At 38.0% G+C, this 19,026-nt stretch overlaps 1 protein-coding gene across 2 annotated transcripts; it reads left to right on the top strand.

Moving 5' to 3' along the window:
• Nucleotides 1-301: 301 nt before the first annotated feature.
• LOC140517372 (cytochrome P450 2C23-like) lies at nt 302-16,317 on the top strand. Of its 2 annotated transcripts, XM_072628567.1 has the most exons (9): nt 302-520; nt 5,769-5,931; nt 6,244-6,393; nt 6,755-6,915; nt 8,865-9,041; nt 12,166-12,307; nt 13,462-13,649; nt 15,046-15,187; nt 15,736-16,317. In XM_072628567.1, the coding sequence occupies exons 1-9, from the start codon at nt 344-346 to the stop codon at nt 15,915-15,917; spliced, it is 1,482 nt and encodes a 493-aa protein (XP_072484668.1). In that variant the 5' UTR covers nt 302-343; the 3' UTR covers nt 15,918-16,317. The 2 variants fall into 2 exon arrangements, with proteins under 2 accessions (XP_072484668.1, XP_072484669.1); XM_072628568.1 differs by lacking the exon at nt 8,865-9,041.
• The last annotated feature ends 2,709 nt before the right edge of the window (nt 16,318-19,026 follow it).

Below are 19,026 nucleotides of genomic sequence, written 5' to 3' on the forward strand. Positions count from 1 at the left end.
TTCAACACATACCCATAAACCAACAGAAACTTGATTGTTAACAGTCCATGACCCTTAATAAGTTGAGTTAGATAACGTCCTTCCCTAATCCCAGTCTCCCTATGCAATTTAGTGCCAGCTTAGGGTAAAGGACAGATTGCAAAGCAACAAATCTGTAGAGATTTCTTTGATTAAGCCTTATTTGCTGAACTGATCAAAGTTATTGGAAAACAAATGTTGTTTGCCTACAAGGACTCTATGTTTATTGGCTGGGCGTTGCCACCCCTTATTTTCTACCAGTGATGATAAAAGTCTGCCATCTGAGCTGGTATCTCTGAAAGCTGTAGGATCATCTTTCAGTGCAATGGATCCTTGGGGACTCACCACTCCTGCCCTCCTGGCTTGTGTTTTTTTCCTGATCTTGTCTATATGGATCCAAGGATTCAAAAAGGGGAAGCTCCCACCAGGTCCTACTCCTCTTCCCTTTATTGGCAACATTCTGCAATTGGACTTGAAAAACATTGCTGCATCATTCTCTCAGGTAAAGGGACTGGATTTGGAGTTTGGATCCTAGCTCCTTAGGTTGTGGGGGTAGACACAAAAACTTCAAGTGAATAATTGAATCTGGATTCATAGTGATTTAGAGTCCTAGACTGTGGAAGGGATGAGTCAAGGACTCTGTGTGTGTTATCTCCATTAACAATGATGTCAGGCATGAATTGATTGTTTTGTCAAAATGTTGGTAGCATCAGAAGAAATTCAGCAACAGGACCAGATATTGACTTTTTGGAATGAACCACTAGGCTCTGTGACTACAGAGATAAAAACATGTAATTCAATTAAGGAGAACTTCAGTTGTATGCTTGTTGCTGTGCCAAATACAGTCAAACAAATGCTGAATGAAACAATCTCTCTTTGAAAGGAAATAGCTCCTGTCATTCAGGAGCTTATGTTCTACTAGAAGGATGCAACAAATTCATGGATAAGCAAGGAGAAGGCTATTAGAGGAAGGAGAAAACAGTAGTAACTGGAAGACCTGAAAAAAGTTTCTCATAGGAGAGAACTCTTGATCTGGACCTTGAAGGAAGTAGCAGATCCTTATTAGAAGAAAGTAGACTTATGTGACAATCTGGGCAAAGGTAGGAGTTGGGAAATAATATGGCCACCAGGGGAGTTTGGCAAGAATGTAAAGTTTGGGGCAAGGGGTAAGGGGTAATACAAAATAAATTCTAGACAATTAGGTTGGAGCCAACTGTGGAGAGATTGAAGTCTTATAGAGTCATTAGCCTCGTGTTCCTCTCTACTCTTCTTTTCATTTTGTGGGGAAGGTGCATTTTTATTTTGTCTTTTTGTTTCTTAAAACCTTATAGAGTCATTAGCCTCAAATCCTTCCCAAGACAAATTCTGAGAAGAGAAAGAAGCAGAATCTTAACACAAATCAGTTTCATGTCAATTCCTTGCCAATTTTGAGAATAGATCAATCAAAAAGATATATTAGTGAACATCAGGAAAGGGATATAGTGATTACAAAGAGCCATCATGCCTTCATCATGAACAGACAATGCCTGGTTAACTTCATGTCCTTCTCTAACAGAGATATAGAAGATCAAAAGGCTCGGGTTTAAACTAATTTTAAAAGACACCTATAGACACTGGAAAGAAGGCTAAGTAGCAGAGAATGGGTCTAAGAACACAGCATTGTTGTATAAAAAATACATTATGAGTGCTAAGCTCAGAACGACCTGAAGCTGTGTAGTGACATCGAGAACAACAAAGGGGACTGATTTATTAAAACATTTCTTTTGGGAAAAAGTAGGATTGACTATAGGAAAGGACACTTGCTTGCGGTGCATGGAGCAATAATTACAAAAACAGAGAGGGGGTAAAGCCAGGCCTTTATTATTTGACTACAGTCTTCTCTGACAAGGAGAATGATCCAAGCCCTGGAAATGATGTAGAAAAAAAGGAGTAATTGAGAGGTGATGCTCAGGAGAAGTAAGGGAATAGGAAGAGAAGAGTTGATTCCACTTAATTATTTAAATTCACATTTTTTTCAATGAAAAGGATTCCATCGTTCCTCCTTCTGACTCAAGCTCCCACTTTCCATCAAAAATCAAATCCCTGAAGCAAATGTGCAGACAAGGAAAACCAATTCCCACAGTATTCACTTTCGAAGAATGTCTCCATCTGAATTCTTAGCCCAGGTGTGGGAAACCTGCACCCTTGAGCCATATGTTTGTCTGTCGGTCTTCAAGAGTGATCCTTTTACGGAATCCAAACTTCACAGAACAAATACCCTTAATAAAAGGACTTATTCTGTAAAACAAGAGTTTAGTCAACAGATGGCCTCACATGTCCTTGAGGCTTCAGGTTCCCCAACCCTGCCTGAATCTATCTCCTTACTTTCAGGATGTGGATAGCATGTTTCATCATAAATCCCTTGGAATGCTATGTTCTTCCTATGTTGATCATAGTTCTCAAGTTATTGACAGTTATTTGTTTTTACAGTGTTGTTTTTATTAAATAAGTTGTTCTTGATTTTCTGACTTGATTCTACATCAGTTCACACAAATTTTCTCTTGTTTCTCTGAGATCATATATTCATTATATATTATATATTAGATTATATATTATATATCCTTTATTCATTCTTTGTAATACAGTAAAATTCCAACACATTAATATACAGTTATTCCTGCAATGAGATAGAGTAAGTTTTCTCCCAAATCACCTCACTACTTAAAATTGTTCAGTAAAACCCACAGCATTTAAGTGAAAAATGGGTTTAGGGGTCTGATAGCTTTGACAGTGACCTATATCAAAGAGAAGTACCTAATGAAATGGTAGAGGAGTTTTACAACTGGTAAGTACTGATCTTGGCTAGACTTGTCTTTGACAAACAGATAGCCTGTAATGAAGTCTTTATTGTCTGTAGGTCCTTTTAACCTAGGCAGAATATTACAGAACTTAAACCTTAAGCAATCAATAAAAAGGTTATCATTGAACATGTACCACATTCCAGGACCTGTTCTAGGTCCTTAGGATACAAAGAGAAAAGTAAAATGATCCCTGCCTTCAAGGATTTCATATTTGAAAGAGACAAAAGGCACATGTGCACACACTTATTAAAAAGACCTCGTGACATGAAATATTTTTTCAAATACAGCAATTATTTGAAAAAGATGGTATAATGCAAGGCATAATTGTAGACATTATAATATTATGTAATTGTAAAAAAAGGGATATACATAAATACTACAATAAATAAGTGGGTTTATAGCCCTGGTTTGTAGATGATAGGTACTCCCTTATTTTCTTATTCTTTGCCACCATAAAAAGAGCTGCTGTAAATATTTGTGTGTGTATATGTACATATTCTGACACATCTATACCTAAATATGTGTATATAATATACATGCACACATATACATATACCTCTACATACACATACACAGTCTCTGTGTGTGTGTGTGTGTGTGTGTGTACATATAAATATATCTCCTTTTTCTCTTTCTTTGTGCTCTTTGGAGTAGTGTTATTGCTTGAGCAAATGGCATGAATGATTGAATAAATTTTGGAACAGAGTTCCAAATTTCTTTCCAGAAATGTTGGAGAAGTTTAAAACTCCATCAGTAGTACATTAATATCCATTTTCCCTGTCCAGAGCCCTTCCATTATGTGCATTATCCTTTTTTTGGTCAACTTAGCCAATCTGATGGAGAATCTCAGAAATATTTTAATCTGCATGTCTCTAATTATTAATGATTTGGAACATATATTATATAGCTACGAATAGTCTGAACTCTTGACCTAAAAAGTGCCTTGTTTCCAATACTTCTTTGCTCCCAAAACACCCACAAAATGTTAATGCTTGATATACCGAGGGGGCTATTATATAAAGGACACATTTCTGGCTCTACTCAATCCACCACAATTTCTCAGGCCAATATTTCTGAGTCCTTTCTCATGTTCCATCACTATATGTAAAATAATATAAAATATTGAAACCAATTCTCTCCTACCTTTCCATATCCCTCTTTTATCAATGAGCCAAGTTACAGCAGCATTTTCATTGAAGTACTTGGAAATATTGCAGCACAATGTGTCTTGGTGATACATTTTCATCTACTTCTTTCCCCAAAGTCTTCCTAGAGAAATCTTTCTTCAGAGCTTTTGCTACTTTGCTGAATATTTAATCGAATTTTTCAATCAATCCAAAAGCATTAATTAGGTACCTATTACAGGTCTGGCCCCATTCAAGGTCTTGATAATGCAAATATGCAAAAGAAATAACTTTTGCTCTCAAAGAGCTTTCATTCTATGGTTACAAGTAAAATGTACACATACGAAGAAAAGTATAACCCACAGCTTCAAGTGGGAATATAGATTGGGGAATGGGAAAAAGTGAGAATTTGCAAAGTAACATAAAATATGTTGAATATAAATGTAACATAGTATTTAGAGGGAAAGTCACTAGAAGCTGGGGGTGGGGTCAGAAAAGTCTTTGTGTATTAAGTGGCACTTGAGTTAAGTTTTGATGGAAAGTAGGAATTTTAAGATCAGAGGCAATGAAGGGGTACATCCAGGGCACAACGTTTGTAAAAGTTCGTGGAAAAAAGATGATGGGAGATAGAGTGTTATCGGAGAAACAGCAAAAAGGGCAATTAGTCTAAACTATGTGATACGTGAAGAAGAATAACAACATTGGAGATATTCCAGGCAAGTTGTGAGGGGCTTTAAATTCCAAAGAAGTTTACAGTAGGTCCCAGATGTTATAGATAACTCTTGAAGTTTGCTGATCAGGAGAGTGAAATGGTCAGACGTGAGCTTATATAGTGGTATCTTAACCAGGAATCAGAAAATTTGGAAGAGAGTGGCTTTTTAGGATAAGGATAGTGAATTCTATTTTATACTTACTGAGTATAATATCCAGGTATAACTGTGGATATTCAAGTGAGATAATAAGGCAACATGTATAGATCTGGGAGTTACCTCCATATTGATAATGATGTTACCAAGTGAGAGTACAGAAACAGAAGATGGCTCAGGACAGAAACATGGGGATAACTCTCAGTTCAATATAGACTATGATTGAGCAAAGGAGGCTAATAAGGAGCAATAATTACAGGTAAGAGGAAAAGAGAGACAAAGAGATACACACACATGGAGAAACATGGAGACAGAGAGACACAGAGTGATATGAGAAACCCAGAGAGAAGACAGTAGATTGAAGAAGAAGGTAGTCAGTGTCCAATGCTCTAAAGAGATATAGAAGAATGTGGATTGATGTAATATCATCACGTCTGGCAAGTCAGAAACGATTAGTAATTTTGGAGTGATCAGTTGGAGCTGAGCAGTGTTGACTGAAGAATCATTGCAAACATTTAAGAAATGAGAGGACAAGTAATGAGAGTAAATAAATTTTTTTTAGGAGATGGCAATCCTCTCTGCATTTTGTATGGGCCATCTACCCAGCATTGACCGTGAGACTTTTTACACATATAGGTACCAATAGGGCACACGGGGAAACTACCTGAGAAAAACACTGTGACATATAATGCAGGGATTCCCCAGCAGCAAATAAAAAGAAATGAGAATACTACCTTCTTGTTCCTCAGCTTATGCTTTTGTGTACTCAGAATTCATTAACAAGATATGGTCTCATGCATATATAGGTGCATACATGCACACATGCATATGACATATTACGAAGCAGTTGTGGGGATAAATTCCATCTTTTTAAGATTTCACAGTGAAATTCACCCTGTTTCTTAACATTTTTTTCACAGCTGGCTGAAAAATATGGCCCCATCTATACTATTTATATTGGAACCCAGCGTATTGTGGTGCTACATGGATATAACATTATGAAGGAAGCTCTGATTGATCAAGGAGATGTTTTTATGGACAGAGGAGACATACCGATATTTGAAGATCTAGCCAGAGGACAAGGTAACTTTCATTTGCTTAAAAGAGTTACAGAAAAGCAAAATGTATGGCAGAGTATACCCAGTGGAGTGTGCCTTTCTGGAATATAGTCACTGGCTTCATTTTTATTCTTCTATTTCCCTCACCTACCACAAGATCTTCATGTGTAGGTACCTGGTAACCACCATGCTGCCACTGCACTTTGGGTTAAATTCTATAAAATTAAACTTGATCAATAAACTAAGCCAGAAAGTTCACAGCCATCATATACAACGATGCTCTCCCCACACTTTCAGTGTTAGAATGAGCAATGTTCTCTTCTTCTCTCTTGTCTAGGAATTGTTTTCAGTCATGGAGAGAGGTGGAAACAAATCCGCAGATTTTCTCTCATGACCCTAAGGAACTTTGGGATGGGGAAGAGAACCATTGAAGAGAGAGTTCAAGAAGAAGCCCAGTGTTTGGTGGAAGAGTTAAAGAAAACAAAGGGTTGGTTTTCATTTCTTTCCTCCTGGGGGTGTGGGATCCAACTACTCACCCACTGCAAGTCGTACATACTATTTGGTTTGGGAATCATTTTAAAAGCCTCTGCTTGATCCACAGATCAGATAATAACTCTGTTTGGCCAGAGAACTCCCTTGTTTTTTTCTTGTACTTAGGTATTATAAGTTTATTTAGTCTCCCTATAAGTAGTTAAAGAAATTGACCAGGAGAACAATATTCATTAGTCTTAAAGGAACAAAACACTATATCCAATTATATGGACAAGAGATGCCCAGATCCCACGTGATTGGAAACACTTCTATTAAAGTTGCTTTCCCCCCCATTTGGTAACTTTTCTCCACATTAGGCCAACCTACTGATCCCACCTTCATCCTTGGCTGTGCTCCTTGCAATGTGATCTGCTCTATCCTTTTCCGTGATCGATTCAAATACAATGATGAGAAATTTCTATATCTGATGAACTTGTTAAATGAAAACTTTCGTCTGTTTAACAAACCATGGACACAGGTAAGCCCATAATTCTCTTCTTACTCTATGGTTGTTTGCTGAGTTTCAGAAATAGGATTCGTGTACCACATAGGCTCTCATCTCAAATAACACCAATGAGAACAAACACACACACATTCATATACCATGCATATACCATGCATATACCATGCACTCAAGGACAATAACATCATGCAATGTCTTTGGTCCTGGGATAAGATATTAGGTAGGTATTCTATCCTTAGTAGACTTCCGAACTAGTTTTAGGTCATAAACTTTTAAGTTATAGGGAGAAATGTCTTATTGGGGCTTAGGATATCCCAAGCAGGATAATGCTTGATGTGACCAACTAAAAGAGTTTATCAACAAAGAGCCTGCCCACACCATTCAGGTGAAAATACAGAGAACAAGTCACTTAGACCAATAGCTTATACTGACTTGGGGGTGCTATAGTCTGGCCTCTACAATGAATGGACATGTGTCTATTTCACAGAATCAAAGCTCTTATTCATTGAAGCCAGAACTAAGGATCCTCACCCAGCCAAAAAATAAGCTTTCTTTTCCTTGGCTCACATTCTGTTCCATTATAATCTGGGACACATACTCTAGCTCAACTTTTCTCTGATAGAATATAAGTTTTTTGAGGATGATGACTGTTCTATTGTTGTCTATATTACCATAGCGTAGTGCCAGAGTTGGTTTGTAGTGAGTACTAATAAATGCTTGATGCAATTATTTGTGAATTGAATTGATTTGAATTGTGAATTGAATTGTGAAATGTGAATTGAATTGAATTAATTGGATACATTGCTGTATCTTTGTCTTCTTTTCTTTCTGTTAGTTATTCTGTTAATTATTATAAGATAACTAGATCTCCCTTTAATTCAAATATCAGTTTCTTTTGAATGAGGACATAATATTTTTTCATCTGGTCTCCTCAGTAGGAAGTACAACACTGGACAAATTAGGGTTAGATTTGAGAGGAGTCATAAAACTCAGATTTGTGCAGAGGAGCTCACTACTCCCAAATGCCCAAGAAAGCTATTCCTTTAATGATCCTTGAATTGAGGGATCACAAAATCAGAGGATTTAGAGACAGAAAGGAATTTAATGAATAGAGGGCTAGAATTGGAATTAGAAAGAATGAGTTTGAGATATACTTCAGGCACTTAACAGTTGTATGACCCTTGGAAAGTCACTTTACCTCTCTCACACTTAGTTTCTTTATCTGTAAAACGGGGACAATAATAAACACCTAACTATTAAAGTTGTTAGACTCAAATGTAGTAATAAATGTAAAGCACTTTGGACACTCACACAGTGCTATATAAATACTAGCTAATATTGTTACTATTACCTCAGAGATGAGGAAACTGAGGTATGGAGAAGTGAGATGATTTTCCCGAGGTGATCCAATATGTTACAGGGTACGCAGCCTGACCCAACTCTCTTGGCTCCAAGTCCAGTGACCTTTCCACTTAAACATTCTTTACTGAATAACAGGCCACCTTATCTTCCTAAAACAGAAATATAGTAATCTTAGCAATAAATATGAATCTCTAATGTCTCTAAGCCCTTTTGCTTATGTGGTGAATTTAAGCATCATTGACAGACCAAGCTTCCATAGTCTTGGCAAGGACAGTGAGTGGTGATAAATACTATCCACCTCATGACAAAGAGGGCAATGGATTCAAAATGTAGAGTATGTCATACATTTCTGGCTACTGCTGAGGTATGGATTTATTTTACTTCACTATGTATAATTGGTTCAATTTTTTGTTTTTATTTTTTCTCAGTGTGCAGTGAAGATGAGAGATAATACAATTTGTCAATGAAAACTCAATTAAATATAAAAAAATGCAATGCATTTGAATAAAATACAATAAAGTAATAATTAGAGATTTTAAAGTAGTTTCTTCATGACAGTAAACTCACATATGTTTGTTTGGGTTTGGGGTGTGTGGATGTAGCTCTACAACTTTCTACCAGCATTCAGAGCGTACCTCCCTGGAGAACATAAAAGACTTTTTAGAATTTTAGAGGAAATTAAAAGTTTCATTTTGGAAAGAGTGAAGGAGCATCAAAAGATACTGGATCCCTCCAGTCCTCAAGACTATATTGACTGCTACCTGTCCAAAATGCAGCAGGTAGGATGCATGGGGTAATCACCTTACTTGTTGAGGAAGGTTGATATTTCAAGAATTCTTAAAGACCACTCTCTTCAAAACATAGGAAGGAACATTAGAGAGAGTCTCAAGGTACCCATATCTCCAAGGATGCTATTGGTTTGCTGTGATTTGTTTGGTCTGAATGTGAGCTTATGTAGCATTGTAAGGGAAATGGTGCTGGAAGAATTCCACTTTACTGGGTGATGAGCTGGTGATCTGGCCTTTTCTGTTTGGAGGAGGATATCATATTGGAGAATGATAATATGAATCAATTAATAAACATTTGCCAAATACCTACTATGTGCCAGGAACTCTGCTAAGTACAAAAAACACAAAAGAGGCAAAAGAAAGCACCTACCCTGAAAGAGCTTACAATCTAATGGTGGAGATAATGTGGAAACAAATACACACAAAGTAAGCTCTAAACAGGAGCAATGGGATGCAGAGATGGACTTGGAGTCAAATACACTTGAGTCCAAAGCTAAATTCAGATACTTCCTAACTGTGTAACTCTGGGCCAGAAAAAACCCATTGTCTGGATTTCTTTTTAGGTGAAATCCACCCTTTTTTCTATAAGTCCATCTTTTTTTAATCAAATACTTATTTCTCCCACCCAGTGAAGAAAAAATAAACAAAACCTTGTTAAAAATAAGCATAACCAATAAAAATACATTTCTACATTGACCATGTCCAAAAATATGTGTCCCATTCTGCATACTAGTCCATCAGCTCTCTCAGAAGACCAGTAGCATTCTTCATCATTAGACCTCAGTGCTCATGATTAATAATTGAATTGATATGAGCTCATGAATCTTTCAAAATTGTTCATTTTTACAATATTGATGATTATAAATTCATCTTATTTTGTTTGAGATTAAGCTCATATTTGCAGGATTACTTATTTAGGAATATAACCCAATTTGTTTTGATTTTAATATTATTGTTTCACCTCTTTAGGCCTCAATTTCCTTTTCTGCAAAATGAATATGTTGAGCCAAGTGATCTCTAAGATTCTTCCAGATCCTAGATACTTGCATAGTTCACAGAATTTCATGGAATTTGTGAGTTGGAAGGGACCTCGGCAACACCTAATTTAAGGGCTTTCACACAAAAAGGATGAGAATCCTTTTCCTTCCTCACTCCCGGAAGACAGAACTCATAGCAGAAGTTTGAAATTACAGAGATTCATTTCATTTTCACATGAGGGGACAATGTCCAAGATTAGAATGAACTTCTTCTTTAAGTAATAAATTCATCTGTGGGTCTTCAAGCTGAGTCCAGATGAACACTTAAGAGAGATTTTGAAAAGGCAATTTTTGATAAGTTACAGATTGACTGGGTGAATTTCATTTTCCCTACAAAATTTGAAATTCTGTATTGTCACATCCTCCAATTTTTCTCTCAATTCCCTACTGTGAAAAACTGATGTTCCTCCTTATTACTGTTTTTTTTTAAACTAAAATGCTGTCTTATGTTGTGGTGAAAGTGTAAGCATGAGAGGTCTCTTAGCAGATTATTAAGTGACTTACTTGATCAGGTCCTCACCATAGCATATGTATCATAGACAACTGAGAGCTGGAAGGAATCCAAATCTCTCATGTTGCATATCAGGAAACTGAGACCCAAAGAAATTAAGGGACTTTCCCATGGACATATACCCCTTAACTGAGTATATCACCAGTCACAGCAGCACACCTGAGGACTGCTGCTGTGAATGATTTCAAGGGTCTAATTGCATAATATAATGAACTCCCTATTCAGCAATAAACTAAACATTGTTCGATAAAGTAAAGCATAATATTCATAGCAACATCCTTAAGTAAAATATATCATTCAGTATATATATATGTTCATATAAATATATTTCATAACACTCTGTATGTCATATGGCACATAGAATATATTATTGCATTCAGTAGCATTCCCCAAAATACTTGTTTACATAATCAGGGCATCCCAGGCCAGGATCTTCCCTAACACAACATACCTTTAAGGAGTAGCAGAAAATACCACACCATCTATCCCTAGGTCACAGTAAGAACATTAAAGTACACGACAAATATCATTGCATCCCCAAAATCGGGGGGTACCAGGTTAGGATATTCCTTAGCGTGATGCATCCTTAAGGGGTAGCAGAAAACACCACACCGTCCACTCTTAGGTCACAGTAAGAACAATCTCCCCAATCAATGCCAAGTGTTCAAGCAAAGTCCTCTTTCATCTTAACTCAAGGTTAACCTTCAACCCATGGCTCTTCCTCTGTGAACTAACCTCTCTTGACTCTCACTTGGATTCGCACATAGGCAGTTCTCTGCTTCAGGTTCATGTGTCAGCTCATGGGAACTGTTTCTCTCCAAGTTCTTCCAGTTTCTGCCTCTGGGAAAACAAAGCTCAAGAGGGCAACAACAATACTGACACATAGCACCAGCATCATCATCTCAACTCACCTCTGAAGTCCAGAGGCTCTGTGATAACAGATCAGTTCACTTTAGCAGCTCTCAAAACAGGCTTAAACTAAGCTTCCTTACCACAGGCAGGTTTCTGCCCTATGGCTCTATTTGCTTTCCAAGTTTGGAGGTTCCTTCAGCAAGTTTCTACCATCAGAGTCTCCACCCTCAGAGGTCTCCTTTTCTCAATGCTGTCTCATCCCTTCAATGTTGGCTCTCTTCAACGTCTGCTTTCCCAATACCAGCTCTTTTTATATACAGTGCTACTCAGCATCTGATTGACTAGGGCTCACATGCACATATATGATTGATTAGAGTCCACTTCCATATCTGATTGGCTAAAATTCCATCCAGAAAAATAGCAAAACATCTTACTTTTCTTCTGTTACACTGAGGATAAAGTTTAATCCAGATCTTTCAGTTTCAAAGCCTAGTGCTCTGTCCATTATATCATATTTCTGGTTGGGAAGAAGGTTGCCTGGAAAGGACAAGCTGATGGTTAGGCAGTGGAAACCTAAGGGCATTGGAAAGTCTCTTAAGATAGGGAAATGAAGAAGGGGAGGGCTCCTAGAACAAAATTTGTGTATTTCACATGATTACTAATGGCTTTCCCTGCCGTCTCTCATTACTTCATCTATTTTGTACCTCTCTATTAGGAGAAAGACAATCCCCAGTCTGAATTTGACATGGAGAATCTAATAATGACAGGTGCAGATTTATTTATTGCAGGAACAGAGACAACCAGCAGCACTCTAAGATATGGCCTGCTGCTCATTCTGAAACATCCTGAGGTCCAAGGTAAAGTACAAGAACTGCCATGCTTATATACCAGAGTTGCTTTTCCAGCCCTCTGACTTGCTCAGCATCTGACCTCACTTTCCTACCTTTTGCATTTGCATGACTCTCCACACAGATAAGTAGCAGGTCAGACAGTAAGTTATTTAAGAAAACAGAACACTTGGACAAGGCCTGTCATTGGGAATTCAATTCATTATAACAAAGACTAATTACTCTCTCACTGTGCACCCTTAGTTCTTTGCTTAGGACACAAAGACACAAATGAAAGACCCTCTTTCCTCAAATAGCTTATATTCTGCCAGGGAAGGTTCTGCTGGATGTAAGGAAGCAGAACTAAGGAACATGGATAAAAGGTGAAAATGGACAAAAGGAGACTTCATGTAAGGTAATACTTGCCAACTATTAAAGTTCTCCCAAAACCAATTCATTTGTCCTGGAGGTAGTCAGTTCTAACGTACTGGAAGTTCTAAAGCAAATATTGGGTGACCATTTGTTTAGTCCATTAGAAATAGGACTCCTGTGCAAATATGGCGAAAACAGGTGAAAACAGGTCATTTATAATGGTAAGACCCTATGCCTAAGCAACTTAGGATACTGAGACAGGAACTGAGACACATACCTGGTGAATGGTTTAAATCAAGATGATGATGTCATCAAATTCAAATGAAGGCATCTACTTTCTTAGGCACTAATGAGTGGCCTCAATGTAAAGAATTTACATTTTGCAAATCATTTGCCATATTATTTCATTTCAGGCCCTCAAAGGGAGGTGCAGATAATATCTCCATTTCACAATCATAGGATAATAGATTTAGAAGTATAGGGAACCTTAGAAGACAGATAATTTATGATTCTCATTTTTCAGATGAGGCAAAGGAGGCTTAGACAGATTAAATGACTTGCCTGAATTTACACAGTGTCTAAAGAGAAATAGAAACCCAGCTCTACCTGACTCCTATCCACTCAGCCATGGAAGATTATCCTATAATTACTGCAAAAGCCTTTGTACCTTTGACCAAGTAGAAGGAGGACGTTAAGCCAATCTGACAATCATCTTAGGTCATATCATCAGGCAGATCATCCACACAGGTTCAATTGCACCGTCCCAGGAGAATGGGAGGCTCAGTGGTTATTTGTATTTTTTGTCTCTGCAGCAAAAATTCATGAGGAAATTGATAGTGTTATTGGACATAATCGAGTTCCTTCCATAAAAGACAGACAAGATATGCCCTATGTGGATGCTGTGGTGCATGAGGTGCAAAGATTCATTAACCTCTTACCTCTCAACCTGCCTCATGCAGTGACCCGGGACATCCATTTCCAACAATATGTCCTCCCCAAGGTCAGTAGTCATGGGGGAATGGGATCTGAAATATTATTTGGTCAAATGATGTCATTATTGACAGTAGAAATCAGAGTTCCACTGTGATGATCTCACTCAAAGTTCTCCTTGAGGCAGTCTTTTGTTATAGCATACAGCTAACTTGGATGCAATGCTGAATTGAGAATGAGAGAAAGGTGTGTACTTATGTCTGTTCTCCCTCCTTCTCCTTTACCACAGTAATATTTTGGAAAGAAAATGTATAAGAAAATTACAGAGTTAAGTGCCTCAAAAGAAATTTTTTTATGTCTTTACTCTTACTAGGCAGTGAAGTGGGTTGTGTAAATGCTATTATCTGTTCCATTGTTTAGATGGAGACACTGAGTGTCAGGTCAAATGACTTTCCTAAGATAATTTGTACTGGAGATGAGACTAGAACCTAGGTCTTCAGATTCTAAAATACTGCTTTTTGGTGCTGTGAAATAAATATTAAATAAATTAAATTGAATTAGATGATAGTTTCCTAGCAATGGTTCATCAGAACTATTCTCGTTCAAAGAAAGAAGAAGGGAGCATCCCACCTAATTTCACACTCAATATACTCCCTTGAGTGCATTCTTCAATTGAAATCATCAAGGCTTCAGTAAGAAGAACCTACTCTATGACAATTGTTGGGTCAATTGCTACTGACACAAGGCAGGAATAGAAGGGTTTTTGACCATTGAGAATTTTGGCTTTTCCTGGAGGGAACATAATTTGGAACCAGAAAATTCAGCCCCAAGTGTTATTTCTTTCTTTCAGACCCAAAATCTGACTTGATTGGCAGATTGGCTTCCTGCTGAAGAAACTTTCTCTCGAGGAAGCCTAGCCTGGCCCTAGAGGATTTAAGCATTGCCTAGGACACTGGCCATTCACATATCCTTCCCAGAGTCACATAGATAGCAGGTATAGACATGAAGTATAGAGTTAAGAACTGAGGGGAGAGAGAGAGCACAAAGAGCTCAGGGCCTTAGCCAAGGTTTCTTGTAGGAGAGCATACCCAAGGCAATCCTTGAAGAATTCAAGGGATTCTAAAAGACTGAAGTGAGCACAGAGTACCTTCAAGGCATGGGACATGGCCATTATAGAGGCTTGAAGGCCATTGAGGGAGCCTTGTGGATGGGGAACAGCAGTTGGAGCAGTTTACCTGTACCTCCAAGGATGGCATGTTGGAGACAAAAATGGGTACATCGACCTAGAAAACTAGGCTGGGGCCTATGCAGATTCTCAATGGGTTGACCTCTCAGTTGATACCACGCACAAAGAAACATGCAATTTGTACTAGAGACAGTAGTGAGTCATTGAAGATCCTTGGGACTGGTATACAAAGGATATTCATGAAGATAACTGACTCTTCCCTGGAATTTCTCCCTTCTAGGGAACAACAGTCTACCCCCTGCTCACCCCAGTCTTGTATGACAGCAAAGAGTTTCCCAACCCTGACCAGTTTGACCCCCAGCACTTCCTGGATAAGAATGGGAGATTCAAGAAAAGTGACCACTTCACGCCTTTTTCTATTGGTAAAAAGAAACCCTTCCCATCTCTACCTCTTAGTCTAAAAGGAGCCTCTTGTTTTCCTCCCCCCTACTCTTCTCTGGCTGAGCCCCCTCTTGGCAGTTCTTCTGAGAATGCACCTCTAGCTGTGGCATGTGACACATTGTCTTTCCTAGTATTGCCATGGATTGACTTCTTCTCAGACCCTTCAATAGATGAGCTTAGCCTCTTGGCTGGCTCACTTTCCCCTTTATTTAAGTGGAAGTCTGACTGCATTGCAAGATCCACTACAGAAGAGCTTACTGTGGGAAGAATGGTGTGAAGAAGGAATTCCTTCCTGCCCCTAGTGAACATTAATGTCACTATACACATACGCACATATATTTATATATTATGTATAATATACACTGACATATCATAATAATAGTTCATAATAATAGTTCTCACCATTTCTGCTTATCTATTTCTCTTTTATTCATTTCCACACTATTGTCCTGGTCCAATATGTCTGTTTCACTTTGGCTGAATGTGATATTCCATGAAGATTGCTAAGTACAATTTTGTTTCTTTCTAGGAAAACGGTCTTGTGCTGGAGAGGCCTTGGCACGGATGGAGTTGTTTTTGTTTCTTACCACCATTCTACAGAATTTCACCCTCAAATCAGTTGGGGATCCAAATGAAATTAGCATTAAGACCAATAATGTTGGATTCACCAGTATTCCACCACCTTACCAACTATGCTTTCTTCCCCGCTAACACAACACAAAGTTGATGTGGTAAATCAGCCAGCTTGTTTCACCTCTTGGACTCAATACTATCATGTTTTTACTGGAATCTTTTTGAAGGAAAGAAAAATTCCCACCTCTTCATTAAAATAAGCCTTAAATTTCAGAGATAAGACAGCCTTGTAGAGTCTCTTGTATGTCATTATATAATAGGGGCTACATTGTAGACATTCATGTGCAACCCTCTCACTGATATCTCCACCCACACCCTCAACTCTAGATTTAGAGTGTGGAAGAAGTTCTGTAAAATGTCCCTCCCAAACCATATTATTTTGTGCTTTTCAGATTTCTTCACAGATGATCTTGCTTTGTATTGTCTAGCTCATGTTTGTGAATTTGGTGTACAATGAACATGGTTATGTTGCTCACAACTCTCGATGTGCAGATGTGTGCTTGTACTGCCATACATTGAGGATTCATGACTTCAAAACCAGCGTGGTAACATGGGAGGATTCCTGGCTTTGTGGACTGAGGACCTGAGATCAATCCTTCCCTTAATGATAACAACTTGTGTGATCTTGGGCAAGTCACTTAACCATCTGTTCTCTCATCACATTCTTTATCTCTGCAATGAATGGGTTGGACTACATGGGCTCAGAATTTCCTAATGCGTCTTCATTTATGATACTTTGATCAGTGGGGTTAGTCCACCTATGCATGCTTTAAGTCTTCACTCCTTCTCTTATTTCACTTTCCTCCTTTCAGTATCTTGGCCCAATAGTGAGCCAATTCCATCTTACCTTGCTCTCCACTTCCAAATCCCATGTCGTCTTGTCCTATAGGGGCATGTGTTTGTGTGTGTGTGTGTGTGTGTGTGTGTGTGTGTGTGTGTGTGTGTGTGCTCATTTTTCATTGCCAAAGAAGACCATGCCATCAGAGAAATAATGACATGACTTACACTTGACTGTTTTGAGTGAGGGAGGGTTCTTAGAGTTCCTCCTTCCCCCAGCTTAGTATCTTTTCCTTTTAAGGCTACCTTCCATTTACTGTGTATTAACTGAATGATTTGTATGCTGATTTAGGTGTATGGGGCATCCTCCATTAGAACAAAAACTTGTTGAAGGCAATGCCTATTTCTGCATTTTTCTTGTATCCTCAATATTTAACACAGTGCCTGGTACATAGTGGATATTGTCTATTTTTAGAATACCTCCACTGCAGTGCATTATAGTGGACAGACAGATGGGTTTGTAGTCTGAAAAATATGGGTCTGAGTTCTGCTTATAACATTTTAAAAACTGTATGGTCATAGGCAAGTCCCATGATGTATAAGAACTTCAGGCAACTCTCAGATTAACTGCTGAGTTATAGTTGAGTTCTTACCTGCATTGGGAGTTTACCAACAAAATCATAGATCCTCAACCGATTGATGTGTTGTGTTGTAGCAGAGTTGATGTTGGATGTATAGGGCCAAAACTCTAGAAGATTCTATAACACTAGAAAGTTACAGGTCTAACAGTGAACAATAACTTAGTCACCTGGTGACCATCCCAGCCAAGAGGAGAAAAGTCCATCACTAGTGTGGCTGTCACTAGAGGGTGGTTTTCCTCTGAATGTAACTTTTGAAAATGGTCCACTAAAGTATGGATTGGTGGATTGACTATCTCCACTGACCAAAGTATCATAGATGGAGAGTTAGCAGGGAATTCTGAGTCGATGTAGTCCAATCCATTCATTGTAGAATTGAAAAATTTGATGTGAGATTAAATAGTGAAGTGACTTCTCCAAGGTCACCCAAGTTGTTAGCATGAAAAGCAGGATTATTCCTAAGTCTTCTGCCCTCAAAGTCAGGGCTACTTCCATATTACCATGCCTCTTCTGAGGTCATGAATCCCTAGTGTTAGAAGTGAACCTGTCTAAGAAGCCCCCAGCAGTAAGAAACACACTCACCTTAAACAAAGAACAATACTTGTTGTGAAATCAGGAGAGCTTTTATTAATCTTTATGTCCATTCCCCCTGAATGACCAGAGTAAGGTTACAGTACAATTACAATATGTTCAGAAAAATGTAGCTCCTTATACTGTTTTCTGAATTTCCCTGTTTCCCACAAAATCTCCCCTTTTTTTTCCTTATTAAAATTTCTGTTTCCACACCTAAATCCAATCAATACCTCCTCACATTATTTCTCCTATGAAATCTTCCCTTCATCTATCTCTCGTGAATATGGGTGGGGACCAAAGTTGATCAATGCATTGACAAATTACAAGGGGACAGTTCACTTTCATAAGTGCCAGTACAGAGATTCAAAATAAAAAGGTAGATCAATGAACTGTCCATTTAGAGGTTCCATCTGATACAGCAGTCTAGGGAGGAACATCATCTGATGCAGTTTTCTGGTCTGGACATTCATTCAAGTCATCTTCAGCACAGCATCTCTGCATCTTCTTCCATTTATCTTCTTGTAGAAGTCCAGATGTTCACTCTCCTACAAAACTGATCTTGATGGAATTTTAGTCTGATATTCCTATCACTCTTACAAAATCAAAATTGAAACTTTGGCCAATTGTCATGTTTAATAAATTCACATTAGTTTTTTGCATTTTACAGTAATTTACTATTCATTTTCCCTATCAGGAGAATAAGGAGTCAATAACAGGCTCCAGTACTTACATAAATACAATAAATAATCATTTTAACACAGTACATATCACATCGTAAAACAATTCCAACTTTTGGTGAGTGATATTTCTTTTAAAGCATTTAAAATATTTTTCTTTTAACATTTACCAACTGAGACAAAATAATAACTATATATAATAACCTCAGAAGCCCTTAAGCTGTTTGTCTCCTTACCATTACTAAGAATTAAAGGACCCTAACTTATTGTTGTTGGTCTAAAATCCTGAAACGAATAGCTTATTTTTTGACTTAATCATAGATGCTCCCCTACCAATGATATATTGTTTAATAGATCTGGTATTAAGCTTAAAAAATGTTTAATTATAGGAAATCGCCACTAAGAGCAGGTACATTTCAGGGAAAAAACATCTCCCTAACTGCATGTCAATTCCAGCCAGGAGTAGATTATCAACTGGCATTCAGCCCAGGCTTAAAGTTTACCAGGTTGTCAGCGGGGAAA

This window comes from Notamacropus eugenii, chromosome 1 (assembly GCF_028372415.1).
Source record: "Notamacropus eugenii isolate mMacEug1 chromosome 1, mMacEug1.pri_v2, whole genome shotgun sequence".
In the NCBI taxonomy this organism is placed as follows: Eukaryota; Metazoa; Chordata; class Mammalia; order Diprotodontia; family Macropodidae; genus Notamacropus; species Notamacropus eugenii.

What these genes read in the sequence shown, in the direction of transcription:
- LOC140517372 (XM_072628567.1), top strand. Translation starts at nt 344, where the DNA reads ATGGATCCTTGGGGACTCACCACTCCTGCCCTCCTGGCTTGTGTTTTT. An exon ending in ACCTGTCCAAAATGCAGCAG is followed by an intron (nt 9,042 to 12,165) that starts GTAGGATGCATG and finishes CCTCTCTATTAG; the next exon opens with GAGAAAGACAATCCCCAGTC. An exon ending in GAAACATCCTGAGGTCCAAG is followed by an intron (nt 12,308 to 13,461) that starts GTAAAGTACAAG and finishes TTGTCTCTGCAG; the next exon opens with CAAAAATTCATGAGGAAATT.